General features: G+C 40.4%; 1 protein-coding gene across 8 annotated transcripts in view; it reads right to left on the bottom strand.

Moving 5' to 3' along the window:
- Window positions 1-26,908, bottom strand: part of ADGRB3 (adhesion G protein-coupled receptor B3) — a 625,089-nt gene that overhangs the window by 221,863 nt on the left and 376,318 nt on the right. For all 8 annotated transcript variants that reach the window (XM_048846018.2, XM_048846015.2, XM_048846019.2 and 5 more), the window contains 2 exons: window positions 21,103-21,205; window positions 12,923-12,966 (listed from right to left, as the gene is read on the bottom strand). In XM_048846018.2, the coding sequence (XP_048701975.1) occupies window positions 12,923-12,966; window positions 21,103-21,205 (147 nt within the window). The remainder of the gene's footprint in view (window positions 1-12,922; window positions 12,967-21,102; window positions 21,206-26,908) is intronic.

Genomic DNA, 26,908 nt, shown 5'->3' with positions numbered 1-26,908 from the left:
GTCATAATATTCCTTAACAGGTTGTTTATTATATAACCACCACCTCTATAGATGCAATTTATACTTCAGTTTTCTGTTAAAACCATAAGGTTTAGACATTAATAGATACTATAAAGGATGTTTTCTAATTTTTGTTCACGGTCATAAATGTTTTGTTCATGTAGAAAAGTCTTGAAACTTGAGCTGATTAGAAAGCTCATCAAATTCCCTTAAAAAAATCCTCTAGAGAATACAAGAGGAAATGATAACCTTTCTATATGTTCTTTAAACTATCCTGTAGAAAACAAATTTATATGTCAGCTACAGAATTCTAGAGGATGGTTCAAAGATCTATTGACAGTTCAAATTTTATTATATTCCATAAGATTTCAAAATAATTTGATTAGATCTTTATTACATTTCCATAGAACTCTGTTACTTACTTCCCTAGTAAATTTTGTAGGACATAGGACAGGGCAGGTAATAGGCCTTTCAGTTCTAGTTCACGGCTTGAAAAACAGGTAGCAGAGACTAACACCCTGACCTAGCCCAGGAATTAAGTAAATGCATAATTTTAAGCACGTGAATATTCTCATTGCCTTCAACAGGGCCATTCATGTCCTTAAAATTATGCATGTGTTTACATACTTTACTAGACTGGGACATCTGGGTCCAATTCTGAACTCACATATACAAGTGTAATGCTGACCTATTCCACTGACTTCAGTGGAGATACTCCTAATTTTACAGCGCTATAAATGAGAGCAAAGTTCTATGGGCAGAATTCCATCTTTGGATACATGCATGTGATTCCTAGGCTACATCTACACTCCACTGGTGGTAGTGTATAGTATATGTGTAATTACAAGTCACGTTGAAAAGAAGGCTGCATCCACGCTGTGGTGTGTCAGTGAAAGGCTCTGCCAATGCCTTTCCGTTGCCAGGGTCTTTCCCTGTGGTGAGGAAGGGCTCCAGCAGCAGGGAGCTGCTGGAACCTTTCCCAGCTGCCTCCCCTCTGCCAGAGCCTTTCCCTACAAAGGGGAAAAGCTCCAGCAGAAGGGAGCGGTCAGAGGCTTCCCCCATTGCCAGAGTCTTTTTTTTTTTGGGTGGGGAAGGGCTCCAGCAGCAGGGACGTGATAGCCTTTCCACACTGCCAGAGCCTCTGCCTGCAGTGGTAAGGGCTCCAGTGTTGGAGAACTGACAGAGCCCTTCCCCACTGCTGGAACCCTACTGCCTTCCCCTTACCTTTTCCCTGCTGGGGGAGTCTTTTCCTGCAGAGAGGAAAGGCTCCAGCAGCAGGGAGGTAAGGGGGACACTACACTGCTAAAAACAGCAGTATAACAGGAAAGTGGAGTGGGGCCAGCGTGCAGGGAGCCCAGGAGCCTGCGGTGCAGCTGGGTTCCGGTAGGGAGCTTCCAGTGGAGGTCCACACATTGCCCCTTCTTAGGTCGGTGGAAGCACTCCTGGTGAGGACACACATCACTGACCCAAGGAGGGTGGCGTGGACATGCACCACGGCAGTAATTACTGTGGTGGCTGTAAGGCAACCTAATATAGGTCGACTTACATTTCTAGTGTAGACATACCCTTACTAAATGCATCTTAGGCATATGCCTTGATTATAAGAACATCATTAACAACAATTTTGCTGATGACATAGAGGAAGCTGATGAATCATTGGACGAGATAGTTGCAGCACTTAAAACCCTGGAAAGCTCAGTGGCAAGAATTGGCCTGAATATTAATTGGGGTAAAACCCAAACTCTTCAAATCAGCAATTTCAAACACATTGAGGGCTCCAGCATCTTAATGGGACAGAACCCAGCAGAGATTACTGGGGATTTCACTGGTTCTGTTGGTGATGACATGGGTGGCTTTCAGAAAGAACGTAAAGCCCTCACTGCAAAAGCATCTTCAGTAATGGGGTGCCTCATGAACAACATCTTTTGCAAACCAAACACCCCAATAAGCAGAGAGATGAAGCCGAGGATATTTAATGCTTTGGTGGTCAGTGTTTTGACCTGTGGGACTGAAACATGGCCTCTCATTGTCCATATTGAAAAGAAGTTGGATACCATTTCTGAATGATCAAAAACATCAAATGGTATGAATTCAAGTTGAATGAACTTGACTAAATGAATAAACTTGACTAACTAAACTGATCCCACTCTCTCGAACAGCCACCCAAAGTTCTTTAGGTGGTACGGACTTCTGCTCTGAATGCCTACCAACTTCCCTGTGAGAATCTTCTTCGACTATGACCCAATGAAAGCAGGATGGAAAAGACCCCATAGGAGACTTAAAATGCGATGGCTGGACAGTGTCAACAGACACTGGTCCTTCACAAGCACCCTACACTGTAATGTGCCAGATTTGATTCAGGATAGAACATCATAGAGAGGCACATAATGTATTTGGTGGTCTCACTGTCCAAGTGACAGCATGAGAACTAACCCCCCCCCATCTAGGTAGTGTTTTATTTATCACAGTGTCAGAAGAGCTCTCAGTAGAGTGTTATCAGAGATATATGCATGTACTGTGTTTTCCTGCTAGTTTCAATCAAGACAAGGTAGTAGGCACAGATGCTGTCCCCTCAGCATGCCACAGTGACCATTAATATGTAAAATAAGGACTCTAATTGAAACTTATCTCCTATCTCTCTTAGTTAAGCTCATGAATTCACCCTTTCCATTTTTATTGGAAACACAGATGGTACAATTAAATTGTGATACATTTCTCTCCTGTTCTCATCCTTACTTCAAGAGATTAGACTATTATCTTCTGTCTCATATTGCACTACAAACCCACCAAGAGATTAAAGTCAAGTAAGGATGTTGTGTTTCAGAATTGAAGACTATATTCCAATCTTTAAAACTCGAGAGCAAACCTGCACCAACTATCCCTTTTTTATCTACATTTCAAAATTACACCAGCCTGACATCTCAAAAAAAACATTATTTTTAGTTTCCCAAAATATACATTTATACACAGGCAATAAATAGCAATTGTGTTCTTCACAAAATGAGGTTGATTCATCACTTAGTAGCAGTAATTAAAATTATCAACAATGATGAAATTAATTTCCTCTTTTAGATGTAATTCTTAGCAGGCAATGCATCTCCCTATTCAGAGAAGTGTAGGTGTTACTGAAAGGCAGTGTGACAATAAGTGCCTGAATTATGAATTCCTCTCATATACACTGATTCATTTTATAATTATTTAAATCAAAAAGATCTTCTCTCTCTCTCTTAAAAAAAAAATAAAAAAGCCCCTCAATTTTCTCTAATAAAAGATTTGCAGAATGTTAGTTAAATAAGTTCTTCTGCATCACAGTATAATGTTATTAGTCATCACAATCATGTTTTTAGAAATATCCTCAGTAAGTCCTATTCCCACCCTCATCCCTGCATGTTAAGCAGTAACTTATTGCCTGATCCAAGCCTACTCAAGTGAATGGGAGTCTTTTTATTAACTTTGGTGGTCTTTGGGTCAATCCTTTTATTCAACAAGTAGCTGTACACTGAAATCATAGGGGCTACTTGCAGGGTATTAGAGGAACAGCCGTGTTAGTCTGTATTCGCAAAAAGAAAAGGAGTTCTTGTGGCACCTTAGAGACTAACCAATTTATTTGAGCATGAGCTCAAATCTGATGAAGTGAGCTGTAGCTCACGAAAGCTCATGCTCAAATAAATTGGTTAGTCTCTAAGGTGCCACAAGAACTCCTTTTCTTTTTGCAGGGTATGTTACTCCTTAGAACTTGGGCCTTGGTTGAGCACTTTTCTGCAGGACAATAAGAAATTTCTGAATATGTAATGTGGTATTTACAGATTCACCATAAAAAGATCTATAAAGCTATTTATAAAGATAATTTTATGAGGGAACAATTATCTGTTAAGTAAGGTACATTTACAGTTAACTTGGCCATGGAAATTCATAAACACAAACATGGAAGCTTTAAATCTGGGATTGACTCACCACTCACAAAGAAGGCATTTTATTCACTAGGTTGGAAGCCAAAAATTTGTTAAAGCAGCCGTTGTTTTTAAAAGCACCTCAGCTCAAGACAGTGAGAGACTAATTCTCCTAAAAGTTGGGCATCCACTACTCCAACTGAAGTCAATGTAACAGGCAGAGCCTCAGTTGGTGTAAATGGTTGTAGTTCCAAAGAAGTTAATTATATTCACTTTTCTACACTTTTGTCATTTTCAATGTTTTTATTTTACTTATAGAAAAATGTAGCCCTTTTCTACTGCCCTTTTGGCCTGAATAATACCACTAAATATTACTTTACATGGACATGTAAAGTAAGATTTGTGCTATTCTTTTTTTTCAAAAGTCACCAGATTTTGGGTGTCTCAATTTTAAGGTGTTCAATTTGAGACACCTTTGCCTTGTTTTTCAAAGTCTCTTCCTGAATCTTTTCAAAAGGTGGCAAAACTGTCCTGAAAGTAAAGAGCAAAAAGTGATTTAGACCCATTATCACCTCAATTTTAAAGGAGAGAGAGAGGAGGCAGGAGAGACAGATCAATGATCCATTTCAATTTTAGCAACATGAAATTATCTTGCTAATAGGCTATAAGTCTGTGGGCACAGTAGAGTTATGCGAAACCATTTATGTTGCAGGCAAAACTGTGGGAAAATCCTGTTTTCAGTTTTAGACATTTTTTCTAAAAGAAGCTATTTTCACTTTAAGAAAAGTGCCAGAATGAAACCATGCACAAATTTGAAAAAAACAAACATTATTTGAGCTAGGAGATTTTTTTTTTTTACAATATTTTTCACTATGAATATATTTTTACTGGCAGAAACAGCAAAATGTTAGCCCAGAGTGAATTCCTAAAATTTGTAAAATCTCAATTCATTTTTTGCTTGCAGTTAATTCATAATTCACCACACATTTAGGGTAAAGGTATGAACTGCTGTCAGTGTAAACTAGAAATGGGTGAACTTGATTGGAAAAAGAAAATAGAACAAATCAGACCCTTTGGCCAAAACTCAAGCCGAACCTGAACAAAACCTTCAAGATAATAAAAATTTTATTTAATTGCTTCTCTGGTGCCCTCCAGACAATTGGGTTTTTGGTGGGCATATGGTGCTATGACAGATATATGCCATATAGACAAATGAAAATCTGCTATACTGTTATTTCATCTTTGCTGCAGAAATTGGCAGGGAAGGACCACCATATCCTAGTAATCCTTTCATTAACCAGCCAAGGGCAGTTTTAAGGGCAAGCAGCAGATATGACACATTGTCTGCCAAAAAGTAACACCAATTACTAAAAGAAAAAATATTACCTGAGTTGTTTAAAAAGTTGGTCTGTGCTCACTGAAAACCATGTAATGCATTATATCATTCTATTTATGTACTCATATGTCCCAATCATGATAGTGGTGGAGTACTAGTCCATAATTAACAGATTTTAGCCTCACAGGCCTCTGTGAGGTAGGGAAGTACTATTACCACCACTTTACAGATGGGAAACTGATGTACAGCGTAGATGATGTGACTTGCCGGAGGTCATAGAATCATAGAAGATTAGGGTTGGAAGAGACCTCAGGATGTCATCTAGTCCAACCCTCTGTTAAAAGCAGGACCAACCGCAACTAAATCATCCCAGCCAGGGCTTTGTCAAGCCGGGCCATAAAAACCTCGAAGGATGGAGATTCCACTACCTCCCTACATAACCCATTCTAGTGCTTCACCACCCTCCTAGTGAAATAGTGTTTCCTAATATCCAACCAAGACCTCCCCCACTGCAACTTGAGCCCACTGCTCCTTGTTTGGTCATCTGCCACCACTGAGAACAGCCTAGCTCCATCCTCTTTGGAACCCCACTTCAAGTAGTTGAAGGCTACAATCAAATCACCCTCTCTCTTCTCTTCTGCAGACTAAATAAGCCCAGTTCCCTCAGCCTCTTCTGATAGGTCCTGTGCCCTAGCCCCCTAATCATTTTTTTTGCCCTTTGCTAGACTCTCTCCAATTTGTCCTCATCCTTTCTGTAGTGGGGGACCCAAAACTGAATGCAATACTCCAGACGTGGCCTCACCAGTGTTGAATAGAGGGGAATAATCACTTCCCTTGATCTGCTGGCAATGCTCCTAATAATGCAGCCCAAAATGCCGTTAGCCTTCTTGGCATCAAGGGCACACTGTTGACTCTCATTCAACTTCTTGCCCACTGTAATCCCCAGGTCCTTTTCTGAAGAACTGCTACTTAGTCAGTCAGTTCCCAGCCTGTAGCAGTGCATAGGATTCTTTCATCCTAAGTGCAGGACTCTGCACTAGTCCTTGTTGACCTTCATCAGATTTCTTTTGGCCCACTCCTCCAATTTGTCTAGGTTACTCTGGACCCTATCCCTACACTCCAGCATATGTATCTCTCCCCCCAGCTTAGTGTTATCCTCAAACCTGCTGAGGGTGCAATCCATCCCATCATCCAGATCATTAATGAAGATGTCGAACAAAACCAGCTCCAGCACAGACCCCTGGGGCACTCTGCTAGATACCGGCTGCCAACTAGATATTGAGCCGTTGATCACTACCCGTTGAGCCTGACAATCTAGCCAGCTTTCTATCCACCTTTATTTCATTCATCCAATCCATACTTTTTTAACGTGCTGGCATACAGGTCATACAGGGAGTCTTTGCCTGGGTCAGAAATTGAACGTAGGTGTCCTGAATCCAAGTCCAAGTCACTTGCCCTGCCCACTAGATAACCCTTCCTCATTTTTATAAGATGCCCCATGGAATGGTAGGTACACATAGCTCTTGGTTAGCTCACTTTTACTGAAACATTGGTTGAGGCATAAGCAAAAATGTATCTTTTTTGTAGGACATCTTAGATATTAAAATAGGATCTGCTTACAACATTGAAAATAATGCCCAAGTCTCTTTTTACTCCCAGTAGTTGGACACTTCCACTCCTAAAACTATTGCATGTGAATGAAGCTGTGACTTTGTTCACTTTAGTTCCTCTTTTCATCTAGCTCCTATGTGGTTGCCATGGGCATATGTATGTAGTCAAACAGCTAAAGCCTGTGACTGACAAATGGGCCAGATTCTTTTGCATGGAACCATATTATTTCATTCCAATTATATCTGAGGTCATTGACAAATGGTGGCCACTCTTACATTAGCAATGCATCACATAACATTCATCCATACTGCTCAATTTCATGCTGGGACATCTATTTGAGGGGCATCTAGTTAAATGAGTGATTACTTAACCCTCCCAGTATCTGCAGAAGAATCTGCATGACTCAGTTGCGTACTGGGCTGAGAACTTACATACGAGCCAGCATGAACACTAGTCTTTGGCAAAGGAAGATGTTTTTTAGGCCAGGGAAGAAGTGCCAGTTTAAAGACATGAAAAGAATAAAGGTGCACATGGAGAATGAGTCTTATATGAGTACTACTTGCAAGAAAAATAAAATTAGCCAAAGTGGTATTTCTGAGTGCTGTGCAAAATATCAGATTTGAAATTCAAAACACTCAAATTTTCGTGAAAAAGAACGTCTTTCCAAATGCTTTATATTAAAATTTTAAATTCAATTTTTGTCAATTTTTTGTTATTACATATTTAGATACAGGTTTTGTGGGCTATTTATTAGTTTTGAGCTGGGCTGGTTGAGTTTTGTCACATTTCTTCTGGCTTCTTGATTGGCTTGATTGGCTTCTCAGGAGTATCAGCAGAAGACATTTGGAGTAGTTTTGCTGAGCTAGCCAATAAAACCCAACTTCAGATCCCTTTGTGAGTTACAATAGCTTTCCCCTGCCCCACTTATGCAAAACTTCCCTAAGGCCAGCCTCACTGGCCAGAGAAGGAGCTTCTCAGCAAACAGGAATCCTCAGATAGCACACAGATAGCATAAAGGCTCCCATGACATTATCCCTCTCTGAAGCAAGCACAGGGATATAGCTGGGACATCCTTCAGAGATCCCCAGATGCTATAATGGGGACCAGACCTAAACAGAATGGCTCCAGCATTGGAGGAGTGGAAAGCTGGAGTATAGTGACCTTTTGCTACTAAGCTATCCTCATCTAGACTCACCAGGATTCAGCCTTAGTACCTGATACTTTTCTAGTATATGAGATTCCACATCTATTATTTCCAGTTCAGAAAGGAATATAGTTTTTTCCAGAAAGATCAGAGATTTCCTCTGTTCTGTTGCAGCATCAGAGGATTTCCACACAAAATGGAGAGTTGGCAGCAGTATCAGTGTTGATTCTACATACAAAACAAGAAATAGTCATTTCTCCAAAAGAGCTACCATTATCAAGGGGTAACAAACAGATGCTGGGAGCCTGGGGCAGGTGTCATAGCAGAGTTCCTGCAGCACTGGTCATCTCCTAGTGAGGCAATTCTATTTGTAGACCCCAGAGAACTGATGTGCAACTTTAGCTCTAGTTTAACAAATGTATTTGGGAAGGTTGATCAATCAGGGAAGCCGATATCTGAATTAGAGGCTAGGCTGATGGTTGTCCTAATATGAAGAGGGAAATTCTGATGTCATTTAATCTGTGAACATATGACTAAGCCTCCATTAATAGTGGGAAAGAACAGGAAGGTAATGAAGTGTTATGACTCAATGTCAGTGGCCAGTGTAGCTGACAATGGATGGAGAAACAGTATCAAGGCAAGTGCCCTGGCCCTTCAGAAGACACGGAAAAAGCTGCAGCATCAGCATCATATGTACCAGATTGCTTCTGCAGCTGTTATTTCTTGCTATCCCCCATCCTTATCATTACTGAGGTTGCAACACCAGTCTAGGAGGGGTTACAAGTACTTTGGCGAATAGGATTAAAATTCAAAATGATCTGGACAAACTGGAGAAACGGTTTGAAATAAATAGGATGACATTCAATAAGGACAAATGCAAAGTACTCCACTTAAGAAGGAACAACCAGTTGCACACATACAAAATGGGAAATGGATCTGGGAGTCATAGTAGGTCACAAAGTAAATATGAGTCAACAGTGTAACTCTGTTGCAAAAAAAAATGTGAACATCATTCTGGGATGTATAAGCACGAATGTTATAAGCAAGACATGAGAAGTAATTCTTCCACTCTACTACACACTGATTAGGCCTCAACTGGAGTACTGTGTGCAGTTCTGGATGCCACATTTCAGGAAAGAAGTGGACAAATTGGAAAAAATCCAGAGAAGAGCAACAACAATAATTAAAGATCAGGAAAACAAAACCTATGAGGAAAGACTGAAAAAAAATGGTTTGTTTAGTCTGGAGCAGAGAAGACCGAGAGGGGACATGATAACAGTTTTCAAGTACATAAAAAGTTGTTACAAGAAGGAGGGAGAAAAATTGTTCTTGTTAACATCTGAGGATAGGACAAGAAGCAATGGGTTTAAATTGCAGCAAGGGAGGTTTAGGTTGGACATTAGGAAAACCTTCCTAGCTGCCAGGGTAGTTAAGCACTGGAACAAATTGCCTAGGAAGGTTGTGGAATGTCTATCATTGGAAGCTTTTAAGAACAGCATAGACAAACACCTGCCGGGAATGGTCTAGTTATTACTTAGTCCTGAACTGAGTGCAGGGGACTTGACTGATGATATATTGAGCTCCCATCCAGTCCTACTGAGCATAATTAAACCACTAATTGAAATTAAGATACATTGCCTTTGATCAGATGAGTAAAAGATTATGAAAATATCCCTTATATATAGGGCCCTACCAAATTCATGGCCATGAAAAACACATCATGGACCGTGAAATCTCATCTCCCCCCGTGAAATCTGGTCTTTTGTGTGCCTTTACCCTATACTGTACAGATTTCATGGGGGGAGGCCAGTGTTTCTCGAATTGGGAGTTCTGACCCAAGGGAGTTGCAGGGAGTTCACAAGGTTATTTTAGGGGGTTTGCGGTATTGCCACCCTTATTTCTGCACTGCCTTCAGAGCTGGGTGGCTGGAAAATGACGGATGTTGGCCAGGTGCCCAGCTCTGAAAGCAGTGTCGCACCAGCAGCAGCACAGGGATAAGGGTGACAATACTACCATGTGTCTGGAGAGTGGCGGCTGCTGACTGAGGGCCGAGCTCTGCAGGCACCAGCGCAGAAGTAAAGGTGGCAACGCCATACCAGGCCAGCCTTACTTCTGCGCTGCTGCTGGCGGCTGCTCTGCCTTCTGAGCTGGGCTCCTGGCCAGCAGCCCCTTTCTCCAGCTCTGAAGGCAGAGCCATCACCAGCAGCAGTGCAGAAGTAAGGGTAGGAGTACCACAACCCACACTACAATAACCTTGTGATCCCCCGCACAACTCCCTTTTGTATCAGGATCCCTACAATTACAACACTGTGAAATTTCAGATTTAAATAGCTGAAATCATGAAATTTACTATTTTAAAAATCCTATGACTCTGAAATTGACCAAAATGGACTGTGAATTTGGTAGGGCCCTACTTATGGACAGTTTATTCTATTTATATCACTGTTGGCTTTTTTCCACTTTCCTCTGAAGGCCAGTGCCAGCCAGGACACTAGATTAGATAGACCATTGGTCTAAGCCAGTATGGCAATCCCTTTGTGGACCAATTTTCAGACCACTGATACTGTATCTGCGAATGGCTCTGGCACAGAACACTGAGAAGGGTGCCCTGATTCTTTTTTGCTCATGTCAAATAATTTGGTGGTGAGGAGAGGATTTCTTTTTCAAAAGCTTTCAGACAGTGGACCAATTCAGCTCAGAATTTCAATAAAAAATCCTTCTATGTTTTCACAAGCTTTGATGTGAAAAACATTCAGCATCCCAAAATTTTATGGAAGGCCAAAACTGGAATGAAATGCAGAGGTTAAAATGGTCACAAAAATTCCTGAGGAAAAAAATAAACTTCCACTGTCATACATTCTACTGTTGATGATACTCAGTTAATCATCTGGGAAAGGGGAGACACTGAAGGAATAGCCAAACCTCTAAAGAACCCCATTCTAAATCAGCATAAGAGAGGTACTGCATATTTTGGAAGTGTCAGCCAAAATGAATGCTGCACCACTATGAGAAATTGTATTTTCACATATATAATTCATGCCATGATCCTTTATGTAGTTAGCTGTACCTGTCTTAATGTTATACAAAAACAATAACTAGATGCAGATAGACAGACAGCAAGCCTGTCAGCCTGATTGACAGATAAAGGGAAAGCCTTCTAAAAAGTTATCTAGATTAAAAAAGTTATATAATTCTACTCAATAAATAGGAATGAAATAAAACATAATTTCTCCAAACAATTAGACATACCACATATACACACCCACAGAATAAGAATACGAGAAGGAAGATGCACCATAAAAATGCAACAAGAACGCAGAGCCAGATGTGATCAAACAGCTCACAGTATAGATTCTGGGGCTTCTCCATGAATGTATGAAGAAAGAACTATCAATCATTGAACAATAGCCTGTGCAGAATGTTTAAAATCCAGGACGAGAAAGTTTCACCCACTTCTGGAGCATGTATTAAACTGAGAGCATCACCAGAGAAACATATAATTTACTACACATGGAACTGTAGTGCACTGAGATTAAGATCTGGGAGATTTGCCATGAAGGTGGCTAAAAATTTCAGCGATTATAGCTACCTGATGCAGATGCTAAAGACAAACATATACAGTATCTGAAAAACACTTAATTTAAAGCACCCTTTTTTGTTGCTGTGGAATAGTGATTAGCTAAGCATCTTTTACTAAATGCTGACTACTTTCTTGTTGGATTGATCCCCAAAGTTCTTGTGAAATTTGGGTAGTAAAGCACAACAGAGCTCCACAGGATTTGCAACAGTAGATCAGAGCATTAATTCATTATATCTGGTCTCCTGCTTCTGGCAATAGCAAATTCCTGATGCTTTAGAGGAAAGTGAACACAAAACAAAATGAAACACAAAACAAGCCAACAACTCAAGTCACCCAGCTAATTGTATAATGTTGTACATATTTATTTATTTAGATTTATAAATGATAAGAATCAGTCCAGTGTGCTGGGAGCTTTTGCATTAATTTTAAACTCACAATATTAGAATACAAATTCCATAATATAATCAAATGGACTCAAATAAAATGCCCCAAACACAACTAATTACCAGGCCAACAGAAAATCATCATGAATCATAAAATGCCCTCACAGTTAATACTAAGTCCCTAGATCCCTACCTTTTCCAAAAATGACTGGGGAAAAATGTTTTGGGGAACTATAGAGCAAATGAATGCTTTCTGGACCTCTCGTAAGTGATCAGTTTACATGCAGAAGCAAGACAAAAAGCACCAGTCTCATAAAAGAGTGTGCGTATACATGCATACCAGATGGTGGTGAAATCCATGTGATAAATTGCAGAGCCATAATAAATTGTACTTATCATGACTTTTTGATGGTCCCACCTACTCACTGATGACTAATATATCTCCCACAGTATTCCCCATATTTCAAACCTTTCAGCAACTTCAGCTTCTTCAGCCGCATGGGTATCACTCAGTTAATCAATTCCCTTTCATTGCAGGAGCTCAGGGACTGGTGCAGCTCAGTCCTTTTTATTCTCTTCATGTGGCACATAACAGACTAGTCTCATGTAGTCTGTAATACTTTGGTCTAATTTGGGTTGCTGGGTTTAGTGTGTGGGCATTTGGTGGTGTTGGTGGCTTGTGATATACAGGAGGTCAGATTAGATGATCTGGTGATCCCTTCAGGCTTTAAACTCTATGATAGTTGTTGGTGAGACATTCTGCTAATTCAGGATTAGTAACAGAAAAAAACCAAACTGTCTTTCAAACCTGCATTACAATGTGACTGCAGAGCATGGAAAGGAAATATTTTCATTCTGGGGATTTCACATTTTCCATGCCCTCATAATGACCACTGTTGACTGTCTGTCAAGTTAAATATTTTTACGTGTTTTGGAATATTTAATCCATAGTAATAGAAGCAAACATCTGTCACTTACATTCTTGAATCATCCCACAGCACACAATAGGGATTCAATGTGCCCTAAAAACAAACAAACAATACCATTAGTTACTGGTGTACATAACCAATAAAGTGCTCAGTCCCGCAGTCCAGGTTCAAGGCCTGATCCTAAAAGATCACCCTCAGTTTGAAGGGGTTTGAAATCAATGTGAGTCAAAAACAAATCGAAGTCAGTGGGAGTTGAGGGCACTTAGTAGAGCGCACTCGGCACCTTGCAGTATTGAACCTATCATCCCTACTCAGGAAATAGTCCTGTAGATGTTTCCATGAAGCCACTTGGAATTTTGACTAGGAAAGAACTGTGGTATTGGGTCCAAATGTGCCAGTTACCTAAACATGGAGCCTGCCCAGTTCATATTCTTTAAGTAATTTCAATTTTTTCCCCTTTATTCCACTCTGAAAAGAACAAATAAAAGACTCTCAAAATGCTGCCCAATCAGGTTAACCAATGAATCAGTTATTCTCAATAGGCAGAATTTTAGGTCTTGTCTGCACCCAAAGAAGGTACTAATTTACCAAAATCAGCGGAGCAACTTATGTAAGCTTGCTCACTTAGTAAGGGGGGCTTTAAACTAGGTTTGCTAGGGGATGGTGACTTAAGCCCAGAGATAGGGGAACTGGGATACCGGGAGGAAACACAAGGAGGAGGGTGCAACAGGGGAGGCCTCCTGATGCATACTGAGAAAGTAGGGCAATTGGCTAGTAGGTGCCTGTACACGAACACAAGAAGCCTGGGAAACAAGCAGGAATAATTGGAAGTCCTGGCACAGTCAAGGAACTATGATGTGATTGGAATAACAGAGACTTGGTGGGGTAACTCACATGACTGGAGCACTGTCATTGATGGGTATAAACTGTTCAGGAAGGACAGCCAGGGGAGAAAAGGCGGAGGAGTTGCACTGTATGTAAGAGAGGCAACAAAAATGATTAGGGAGCTGGGGCACATGACTTATAAGGAGAGGCGGAGGGAAGTGCAGAAGTGTGAGGGGGGAATTTGATAGCAGCCTTCAGCTACCTGAAGGGGGGTTCCAAAGAGGATGGAGCTTTGCTGTTCTCAGTGGTGGCAGATGACAGAACAAGGAGTAATGGTCTCAAGTTGCAGTGGGGGGAGGTCTAGATTGGATATTAGGAAACACTATTTCGCTAGGAGGGTGGTGAAGCACTGGAATGGGTTACATAGGGAGGTGGTGGAATCTCCATCCTTAGAGGTTTCCTGGTTTGACAAAGCCCTGGCTGGTATGATTTAGTTGGGATTGGTCCTGCTTTGATCAGGGGGTTGAACTAGATGACCTCCTGAGGTCTCTTCCAACTCTAATCTTCTATGATTCTATGATTCTATGTAGTTAAGTTGGTGCATCCCCTTTTTGTAGACACTCCTAATTCTATTTCAGAATATCCACACTCGGGGGTTGAGCTGATTTAACTACATCAGTTTCTAAACTGATTTCATTAAATCAGAACCATTGTTGTGTGTCTTAACTGTGCCTATATTGAGACTCCCTATTTCTGATGCCAGTTCTTGGACCTGCACACTTTAAAGTAGGCCAGTTGACCATTGATCCCAACAGGCCATCCACCGGTGGAGAATAGCTGGGGCACAGTAACACTTTGGCCACATTCCCATCCTGCCCCTTACAAGGGCCCAATGCAAAGGCTGCGGGGGGAGAAGTTCACTTTAGAAACTGGCTAAACTGGTAGATTATTTAATGAAGGGAGAAAATTAATGGCCTCTGGATCTTTTGTGCCATTAATGGTAAAAAGGCTAAATCATAGCAAATATTCTACTTTTTCATGCTCAGTATGAGCCCATCGACATTGACATTGACATCAGTGGGAGCCTGGGCCCTAAATCTCAGTTTCTTACACATATTAAAGTGGGGTAATATTTCAGAGAATTGAAGGCTCTTTATTATTGCTCTTATTTTCTTCTGTCCATTATGAAGTGAAGTGACTAAAATTCAAAGTTTGGGCCCAATCCAACAAATCTTTTTTCAGACTAAGTGTACATTAACCTTAATGAACATTTTGATTGAGTAAAGACTGCAAGACTGTTGTAAAGATTGGGTATGCATGAAGCCACAGCTACAGTAGATGTATAATACAGAATAACAAACAAAACTGCAGATATCTAAAGGAACAGATGTCAAGGTTCAGTTTACTTGCACAAGACATATTTTGTCATGATGTTCATATAATGTTCTCCTAGAAGTCATATATAGCACTTTTGGCACAGATATTTTAAAGTTAGGAATCAATAAAAACAGACACTGGGCACAAGAGCGCAACTCCTCCAACAAAAGATTGGTGGAAAACAAAAACAACGGCAAGCATGAGGAATAGTTTAAAATGATCAAGTTATTTTCATTTTTATATACTTATCTTAGGATAGTACTGAAAAAGTCAATTGTACAGGTTGCCAGTGGGCAATATTTTTTCAGAAACACTTTTACATACACATCATTTTATTCCACAGCTGTTTCAAACTGTAGAAACTATTTATTAATATTAATGAAAGAAAATATCCACCCATTTGTTAGAATTCTTCTACCACCCTTTTTCAAGAGAGGCAAAGCTTTCTCTTCCAGACTATAGTAACAAAGATATTTAATGAAGCTCTGATCTTGTAGTTCACTAGTTTGGTGACTGTATTAAAGGTTCTGAGTTTGGTATAATTATTTTAAAACACACGTAGAACTTTAAATTCACATCGCACCTTACAAACACAGATAAGTGACTTCATAATCTAAAATAAAAGACTAAAAACACATGACAAGACGCCGGATAACAGGCACATACAGATCCAGAGTGTGCATCTTGCACCATTGGCCCAAAGCATTCTGAAGAATCAATAGAAGAGGTTGTGGAAGAATCATAACTGGCAATAACAGGAAAGTTAGAAAAAACAGAGGATTCAGCAGCTTGAAAGTGTCTTGAGACTTGAAGTAATCTGCCTATATTCATTCTTATGCAGTCATAATCATACGTAAAAGCTATGCCTCAAACTGATGCCAGTATACATTCAGGTAGCTGTGATTTTTTTCTTGGTGATGCACAGCCTACACCATCTCTTTCCACACTGCAAGGAGAGAGGACTTGAAAATGCTTTGAGAAAAAGGTGACTGCTCAGACTTAACTAAAAGAATGATTTTAAAGAAGAAAATTTCAAGCAATGGCCAGTCACCAAGGCAAATAGAGGACTCTGTGGGAAGGTTTAAGGAAGTGATAAATCCATGTAGTTTTCACAAATCTGTGGCCCTTTTGGAGCTCATTCACATGGAGAGGGGAGTATGTTGAGTCACCATAAAAATGAATAAGAGATGAAGCTGTAACACTGAGAGCAGCATAAATGTCACCCACATTCCTCCAAAAATCCTTGACACATTGGGAATAGAAATACGTAGGTGTGGCACATAAAACTTTCAGTATTCAAGACATGGTGCACAATTGTGCATGCTATGTAGGCCCACAATAATTGGAAGTCAAAGTTTCAGTGGAAGTAATCATAACCAGAAGCTTTAACTCCCATAATATTACTAGATTGCCACTGCATTGTCCATTGATATAAGAGCAGAGGTTTTGCAAAATTAGGAGATGATATTTCACATTCTTTCTGGAACAAAGTCCATGATGTTGGTGCCTTTTCCAGCATAACTAGTAGAAAAATGTTACAATCGTGATCATACTGCTCATGTAATCCACCTGTGATCATACTGGATGGCATTAAATACCATGTACGGTGAGCAACACACTGCAAGCTACATTAGCATGTTACAGAGTACCATGGTCAGCGCTATATTTAAAATCATCTACAAGTTCAAATACAGTGCTGTATTCCAAATAGCCTACCCATCAGTGGGGTGTGTGTATACACACACACACACACACACACCCCACTGATGGGTAGGATATTTGGGTATACCACTGATGGGTAGGATATATATATGTAAAATAATTCAATTTTATGAATAAATACCAAATTTGAGTGTAAAATGCAATTATAATAATGTATTCATTTTGAGCACATGAACACCTATTATGGATAGTTAGAATGGAATTTATTAATTCATATTTCATTGTTTGAAAATAAAGACCTGAAGTATTCCAGCTGTGAACAACAGGAGTTTTCACATGCGCATATGTCTTTTTCACAATTATTATGCATGTTTGTGCAAGGAGCCCCTCTACATCTCAGATGTACACATAATATAATTTAGTTTAATCAATCAGTGGACAAATAATTAACAAAAATAAAAATTAAAAAATGTAACTATACTCCCACAGATACATGAGCACATTTTAGAAGTCATAAGATAATCATTAATCCATTCAACAACAGACTTTTTTGATTCGTATAGTATAGGTAATATTAAAAGAGGCAAAGTTTGAAAACAGCAACAACACAAAGAAAACTTCTAGAAAAGATTAATTGGAATAAAATGTCTGTATTTTAATTCCTATTTAATATTTAATTTAATTAATTTAATAATTAGCCCACTTAATTGACATCATGATTAAACTCTGAGCCATTAATGTATAACAATCAAAGTCTAGAGATGAAGTAAAACCATTTTCACCTTAATTACTGTGTATGATGTACAAAGTTCAAAGACAGATTACGGTATATTAAGACATAATTAGAGAAAATTAGATTCTAATTTTCAACTGAGGTAAATTCTAATAAAGAAAATGAAGATCAAAAGGCAAAAGACACAAATCAGAGAATGTGCCACAGAATCTCCAACTGCTCTTCTTTATATAAAATCTCATCTGGGAAACTATCATGAACAGAAAACCACTAAACATTAAAGCCATTCAAAACTGTAAAACCAGTTTCTGTTCCCAGTTTTTAGGCCAGGATCCTGCAATTGGATCGGCACAGGATAACTCCCGTATTCATGTGGTGTAACAGTGACCTCAGTGAGATTCCACGTGGGGGCAGTGGTCTGGCTGTATAATTTGGAGAAAACTTTCAGATATTTGGAGTAAAATATTATTGAGCTAAAACTGAGCCAGAAGAAAACAGTGCCAGGTCCATAATGTTATTGACAAGGTTACTATCCTCTTGCCTTGTCAGCACTTCCTAGTCCTGCGCTAATACAGTACTCATTAATGTCCTGTTACAGAAAGGTAGACAATGCCAGATCACAATCGATGTCCTGCATCGAGTGGAGTGCCCCAAGGGTCGGTCCTGGGGCCGGTTTTGTTCAATATCTTCATAAATGATCTGGAGGATGGTGTGGATTGCACTCTCAGCAAATTTGCGGATGATACTAAACTGGGAGGAGTGGTAGATACGCTGGAGGGGAGGGATAGGATACAGAAGGACCTAGACAAATTGGAGGATTGGGCCAAAAGAAATCTGATGAGGTTCAATAAGGATAAGTGCAGGGTCCTGCACTTAGGACGGAAGAACCCAATGCACAGCTACAGACTAGGGACCGAATGGCTAGGCAGCAGTTCTGCGGAAAAGGACCTAGGGGTGACAGTGGACGAGAAGCTGGATATGAGTCAGCAGTGTGCCCTTGTTGCCAAGAAGGCCAATGGCATTTTGGGATGTATAAGTAGGGGCATAGCGAGCAGATTGAGGGACGTGATCGTTCCCCTCTATTCGACATTGGTGAGGCCTCATCTGGAGTACTGTGTCCAGTTTTGGGGCCCACACTTCAAGAAGGATGTGGATAAATTGGAGAGAGTCCAGCGAAGGGCAACAAAAATGATTAGGGGTCTGGAACACATGAGTTATGAGGAGAGGCTGAGGGAGCTGGGATTGTTTAGCCTGCAGAAGAGAAGAACGAGGGGGGATTTGATAGCTGCTTTCAACTACCTGAAAGGGGGTTCCAAAGAGGATGGCTCTAGACTGTTCTCAATGGTAGCAGATGACGGAACGAGGAGTAATGGTCTCAAGCTGCAGTGGGGGAGGTTTAGATTGGATATTAGGAAAAACTTTTTCACTAAGAGGGTGGTGAAACACTGGAATGCGTTACCTAGGGAGGTGGTAGAATCTCCTTCCTTAGAGGTTTTTAAGGTCAGGCTTGACAAAGCCCTGGCTGGGATGATTTAACTGGGAATTGGTCCTGCTTCGAGCAGAGGGTTGGACTAGATGACCTTCTGGGGTCCCTTCCAACCCTGATATTCTATGATTCTATGATTCTATGATCTTCCATTGCCAGAATGAACCTTTCTAAAGAACTGGAAAATGGGCAAGTGCTGGGTGTGTACATTTTAAAAAAGAACAATAAAACAAACAAGCTGAAGAAACAGGTCCCTCTTTAATGTCTTTTCTAGAAATCAACTTGTGAAGACATTCATTTAACCTTCCTTTTGCCTTGTTTATGTCATGCCATTTTACTTGCTTATTTTGGATTTATTAGTTGATTTCAACACTGAGACAGAGTTTACTGATATTAACTTGATTGTTCCTTACCTCTTGTCTTACAGCTATGAACAAATTCATTACAATCTTCTCTTTTCTTTCCCTTGTCTACCTGGGCTATAGCCTGTGACTAACCATTCATGTTTCCACATATGAAATGATCCTTTCACATCCCTTTTTTATGAGCTGTAAAAATAACTCCACAACTAATAAATAGTAAAATAATATAAACAAAAATCAAAGATCTAGAAGTGTCCTGAGCTCATCTGAAGATCTCTGTGATCTGACTTACCTAAATACAGCAAGGGAAATATTTTCCACAAGCTGTCTGGCTTTTCTGATAAATAGACATGAAGTACTAAGATCAAGCTTCCATGTTCATTTGTGGCCCATGCCTCAAAGTAATCTGACTGAATACAGCCCATTATGTTTTTTTAGTGAAATTTCTGTTCCTGACAGTGCTGGAGATTGAAGTTTCTGTTAATCCATAGACAAGGTACCACACTGGCTGCAACAGTGTAAAAGCTTCCCCACACTGCCACATCAATGTGTGTCAACCCTTACTTTAAAATACTACCTCTAGGATTCAGAGGGTAGCTCAGAGTCCTTGCTTGTTCCATCTTTTCCTGTCTGCTAAACTTGACCATGAGGATCAGTTGTGATGTTCTTTGTAATACCTGATCACCAGGAACTGGATGAGACCATAAAACTCATTTCATACCAACTACTGAAAAATCAGTGGATGGTAATAATATTCTGTCACTTCCAGCCTGGGCTGGATGTAAACCAAAAACTTAGAGCTGAATGGGCCAGATTGCCACATAAATTCCGAGAGCCATCCAGTTTCGTACAGTCTTTGGGTCAAATCCACAAGAGGCTGAGTGCAACTCCTTTAATGTCAGTGAAATTGCATTTGAATAGGCCAATAGAGAACTTGTCCCATAAAATTTAACAAAATGCTATTAACTTTGAAGTATTTTATGTTAATACAATAACTTTATTTTATATGCCTTTCTTAAATGTCTCTTTCCTCCTTGACTCAATATAACTTCTAACTCTTCATTACCAATGTAAAAAGTCAGGCAGAAATTCTGCATATTATGATGTCTCAGACATCACTAGCAATATCGATAGGCCTTGTTCTTACCTGGATGTCTTATTTCACACAACTTTCCTGTAAAAGTTTTCTTTGATATCAAGAGGTAGCTGAAAGCAGCAGGAAGAAATTGTTTGAAATTTCTGTACAACTTTAGCCACTCTTTAATATGGAATTACATTTAGAGGCTTTTTTTTGGCTTTAAACTCTTTAAATTAAAATTACAGGACATGAAAATAGCAGAAAAAACAAGATCTTGTGAATTTGTAGAACTTGCAAACTGGAGTGAGGCTGCATTTTCATATTCTGATAGTGTAGTCAAATATGAATTGTCCTTTCATGTATCACATAATGGCAAAGAAAAAAGTAAGAAAAGGCCTGAAGCTTGTGTTGCACTATGGACCTCATCTGGTAACAAAAGGGAAACCAATGGACAAATACTACATTTGCCATTGTATCTATCAAAGCAGTTAATGTAGAGTTCCCTATGAAAATTGCTGTATAAATGAAAACCATAAGAATGACAGAAACAAAGGGTCACACAGTTCTGTACGCATGCAACATGAAAACAGTCTATTCAGAGTATGCTGTGTACCTCTGTGCTTTGCTTTTATCAGGCAAATTAGTCCTTTTTTTTTTTTTAAGAAGAATACAACTAGAAATAAAGATTCTCTGCAGCAATACTTACATTAGCCAGATGTGCTAACTCTATCTCTAGAAATGAATCCGCTGTTTTAGGTTCAGGCCTTATAGTGACGACAATGATTTTGGAATTAACAACAGTAAAATTTCTGAAAAATAATGATTAGAAACAAAAAAATCAGTTAATATTAACAGTCACCTCTAACATTAACAAATTAAAAGAAAGATCCTCTGGATATTTTCAGGTGGCTTCTATACCTCAGAATTATGCTAGAAAATAAGTTTGTTTTTGACCGGTAAGTATAATCACTTGTGTTACCAGACGTTCCCAGACACTGTAAAGATTAGAGAGCAACAACGCCAACAGAAGCATCATTCCTTAAGTCTGATTCACTGATTAGAAAGAAGAAAAGGAGTACTTGTGGCACCTTAGAGACTAACAAATTTATTTGAACATAAGCTTTCGTGAGCTACAGCTCACTTCATCAGATGCATTCAGTGGAAAAGACAGTGGGGAGATTTATATACACAGAGAACATGAAACAATGGGTGTTACCATACACACTGTAACAAGAGTGATCACTTATGGTGAGCTATTACCAGCAGTAGAAAGACAGACTGACAAACAAACCTTCAGATAATCTTTAAATGCATATCATTCATTTGTCTCAACATGGATCTACTGGTCCTCTTTTACAGGAGACAGAACATCTTTCTTTCAGAGTGCTGCCTTTGCCTTTTCCCCCCAACTGCTAACTTTAACAATGAGCACACCACACAGGAAAATGTGCCCCACTTTAAGGGGTTAGAGTGACTTTTATAGCAGCTGCAGAGCAGGTCAGCATCCATCCCTCCTCCGAGTGACCAGAAGAGAGAGAGTACTATATAGGTCCATGCCAGGCAGACAAAGTCCTCTTTTTTTTTTCCCCTGGACCAGGTGGAGCAGCACCCCCACTCTCTCCCATGGAAGTGGTGAAATAGCAGATTGTCAGGATCTGCTGTGAGCATTTGCACTTCTCGCTCCTTTCTTGCAGGGCTGGGAAGGAATTCTTCCCTCACCGCCAGATTGGCAAAGGCAAAGTGAAGGGTCTTTTTGCCTTCCCCACTGTGGTTTTGGGAGGGCTCAGTTGGGGCAATCATGGAATGGGCATTAGGCTATGATGTTGCTACTCATTATGTAAACATGGGGTGGATGTCCAGTGCAGGTACTCCATTGTGAAAAGATACAGTGGTCAGATAAAATGGATTGGCAAAGGATTTAAAGGAGGTATTCATTGAGAGAGGGAAAATCGGGGGGTAAGGGAGGGGGTTTGAGGCTCCTATGACTGGTAATGGCAGGATGCCCTCCCCCCTCCCCCCCAGCCCTCAGTCAAGGGGGGGATGGTGAGGTCCCAGCAGTGGTTTGGCTGGTGTCCAAGATTGGTAAGGGGGAGGGCTGACGGAAGCCCCCTGGTATTATATGAAAATGATTATGGCATTTCCTGCACTGTACACTTTTATCTACTGGATACTCCCAGAGAGTTAAGAATAAAGTTGAGGCCAAATTAAACCACCTCCAGTGCCTCCTGTCCTTCTTCTGGCGTAGCCAGACAATGTGAAGATAGATGAGTGCTTTGGGAGAGTCTGCTGGGCTGATTGTTCTATATCTAAGCAGAGAAAGGCTGACTCTAATGATTGAAAATCATTTGAGGATATGTATAAGCAACTGCATTATCCAAACACATTTAAATATCCATATTGGTGCTTTCAGGGCTGGATCCAAAGCCTGCTGAAGTTAATGGGAGTCTTTTCATTGACTTTGGATCAGGCCCTTACAGATCTCCTTTTAAAACAGATCTTCGTTAACGTGTGTTCACTTTAGAAAATATTTAGCTGTTAGCTTTCTGTAGCTCCTACCATATCCTCATCTACCTTTATGTAGAGTATCTATATGTGTATTTTATTGTCACCTCTATATGACGGAACCCAGTACTTATCAGGTGATGTCTGTGCTAGCAGTGGCAGATTAGCCACTGGGTCAATGGGGACTGTCCCCAGGGGCTCCGGCCAATTGGGGACACCCAGAAAAATGGGTGCCCCAGTGCCCTGAGCCTGCTGCCCGTCAGGAGTGCTGGGGGTCAGGGGAGCAGGGTGGGGCGAGCCCCTGCGCCCCAACCCATTTCCCTGGCAGAAGCACTGGGGGAGGGGTCAGTGGGGACTTCAGGTGAAACGGGTGGGGAGGGACCCCCCTGGCGCTGGCCCACAGCCCCACAAACATCTAATCTACCTCTGCATGCTAGGATAAACAGATGTTTACATGATGTATATAATCCAAGCTATTTATGATCCCTCAGGCTCAGAGCGAGCCTTCAGCTACCAGACAGAAATATTGCTTGTGACTATCACATCCTTGCTTGCATGCCTTCAGTGATCTTTTTTCCCATCCCCACTCACTATAAAAATAATCACAGCTGTTCACAGGAGCACATATTAATAGGGCAGACTTTACCATTTATTACAGAAAAGTCTAGTCCATCTAGATTTTGTTACAATAACATGACATCACAAATCTTCCATGTTTTTTATTTTCCCTAAGGAACAGTGCTTGAGAGAGGATTCCATTTTGCTGGAGCACTGAGATATGAAATGCCATTGCCACAATATTAGAAACATAGCTCAACTGACAGCACAAGGAATCAAACCATTCTTTCTGAAGCAGGGCATGAATTCTACAGTCTAGTTTACTTGGCCATGTCATACAACAAGAATTCAAATACTTAAATAGGTTATAGTGCTCATATAAAAGAATGAAACACTTTGTTTTTTAGTTAACCTCCTATTTTAAATTCTGGTAACACTGTGAACTAAAGCTCTTCCATATTCCTTTTGAGAGTAACATACTACTGCAGCAGACTAATACGTAACAGTGATAAACAAATTTTCAATGTAATATGCAGAGCTACAGCTGTGAAACAACTATTAACATTAACGTTAATATTATGCCTAGTTCCCCATGCATTGCACAGAAAATTGACCCATAAATACTTGAACAGTATGGCATAAGTTGAAAGGAAGCAAAACCAAACAAAATTACAATACACATTGACTTTCTCTTACAGATCACACAGGATACAAAGTTGGCTTATTAGTCTTTAAGATAAGTCTTTTGTTCAGTTTACATAAGTGAATGATTGACACTGTGAATCATGTCAGACTTTGTGATTGACCAACATTTTTTGTCTGTACTCAATTTGGTACCTTAACCTGAGGGATTTAGATTTTACATCAATGTACTTAAAGTATGAAACCTATCCCTGCTGAGTCTCTGTTTCTAAATAGAGACGAACATTAGAGTTGTTCTCTAAAAGTTTTTGTTTAATGAACCCGTACTTATTGTTTATGATTTTGTGAGGTGCCTCAGACACTTCTGCCATGAAAGGTATGTTAAACAGGAATCAAGTCCACACCGAATGCAAAGACAGAGTTAATGATGCATTGATAAGTACAAAGCACGCTATGTATTGCTATTTTCAAGAAATTCCAAAGCTGTCTTGTTGTAGGGAAATACATTGACAAGTGACAAAGGTCCACATGACAGGGATCAAATTCTGAAATTATTTACTCAGACAAATTTTTATTAATTCCAATGAGAACTCTGGCTGAGTAAAGGCTTCAAAATTCAGGCCAATGAGTGTTTTGGCTGAGTGAGGACTAAGTAAGGGCTCCAGGATTTTGCTCTATACAATTAGTTTCAGATCTGAGAATAGTTATGTATTAAGAAATAGTATTTCTAAAATAACAGTTATGTTATCAAATCCTTTATTTTATAGGTTTCAGAGTAGGAGCTGTGTTAGTCTGTATTCGCAAAAAGAAAAAGTACTTGTGGCATCTTAGAGATTAACTAATTTATTTGACCATAAGGCTTTTGTGAGCTACAGCTCACTTCATCGGATGCATTCAGTGGAAAATACAGTGGGGAGATTTATATACATAGAGAACATGAAACAATGGGTGTTACCATACACACTGTAATGAGAGTGATCACTTAAGGTGAGCTACTACCAGCAGGAAAGTGGGGGGGGAAAAACCTTTTGTAGTGATAATCAAGGTGGGCCATTTCCAGCAGTTGACAAGAACATCTGAGGAACAGTGGGTGGTGGTGCACAATAAATAAGGGGAAATAGTTTTACTTTGTGTAATGACCCATCCACTCCCAGTCTCTATTCAAGCCTAAGTTAATTGTATCCAGTTTGCAAATTAATTCCGATTCAGCAGTCTCTCGTTGGAGTCTGTTTTTGAAGTTTTTTTGTTGAAGAATTGCAACTTTTAGGTCTGTAATCGAGTGACCAAAGAGATTGAAGTGGTCTCCAACTGGTTTTTGAATGTTATAATTCTTGACATCTGATTTGTGTCCATTTATTCTTTTATGGAGAGACTGTCCAGTTTGACCAATGTACATGGGAGAGGGGCATTGCTGGCACTTGATGGCATCTATCACATTGGTATATGTGCAGGTGAACGAGCCTCTGATAGTGTGGCTGATGTGATTAGGCCCTATGATGGTGTCCCCTGAATAGATATGTGGACACAGTTGGCAACGGGCTTTGTTGCAGGGATAGGTTCCTGAGTTAGTGGTTCTGTTGTGTGGTGTGTGGTTGCTGGTGAGTATTTGCTTCAGGTTGGGGGGCTGTCTGTAAGCAAGGACTGGCCTGTCTCCCAAGATCTGTGAAAGTGATGGGTCGTCCTTCAGGATAGGTTGTAGATCCTTGATTATGCCATCCACAGTCTCAGAAACAACTCTGACATCATAATCAAAAAGGCTGACAAAAGAGGTGCTGTCATCATCATGAATAGGTCGGAATATGAACAAGAGGCTGCTCGGCAGCTCTCCAGCACCACTTTCTACAAGCCATTACCCTCTGATCCCACTGAGGGTTACCAAAAGAAACTACACCATTTGCTCAAGAAAATCCCTGAAAAAGCACAAGAACAAATTCGCACAGACACACCCCTGGAACCCCGACCTGCGGTATTCTATCTGCTACCCAAGATCCATAAACCTGGAAATCCTGGACACCCCATCATCTCAGGCATTGGCACCCAGACAGCAGGATTGTCTGGCTATGTAGATTCCCTCCTCAGGCCCTATGCTACCAGCAATCCCAGCTATCTTCGAGACACCACTGACTTCCTGAGGAAACTAGAATCCATCGGTGATCTTCCTGAAAACACCATCCTAGCCACTATGGATGTAGAAGCCCTCTACACCAACATTCCACACAAAGATGGACTACAAGCCATCAGGAACACTATCCCTGATAATGTCACGGCAAACCTGGTGGCTGAACTTTGTGACATTGTCCTCACCCATAGCTATTTCACATTTGGGGACAACATGTACCATCATATCGGTGGCACTTCTATGGGTACCCGCATGGCCCCACAGTATGCCAACATTTTTATGGCTGACTTAGAACAACGCTTCCTTAGCTCTCGTCCCCTAATGCCCCTACTCTACTTGTGCTACATTGATGACATCTCCATCATCTGGACCCATGGAAAAGAAGCCCTTGAGGAATTCCACCATGATTTCAACAATTTCCATCCCACCATCAACCTCAGCCTGGACCAGTCCACACAAGAGATCCACTTCCTGGACACTACAGTGCTAATAAGCGATGGTCACATAAACACCACCCTATACCGGAAACATACTGACTGCTATTCCTACCTACAAGCCTCCAGCTTTCACCCAGACCGCACCACACGATCCATTGTCTACAGCCAAGCTCTACGATACAACCGCATTTGCTCCAACCCCTCAGACAGAGACAAACACCTCCAAGATCTCTATCAAGCATTCTTACAACTAC

This window comes from Caretta caretta, chromosome 3, assembly GCF_965140235.1.
Source record: "Caretta caretta isolate rCarCar2 chromosome 3, rCarCar1.hap1, whole genome shotgun sequence".
Classification (NCBI taxonomy): domain Eukaryota; kingdom Metazoa; phylum Chordata; order Testudines; family Cheloniidae; genus Caretta; species Caretta caretta.
This window is presented reverse-complemented; position numbering and strand designations above follow the sequence as displayed.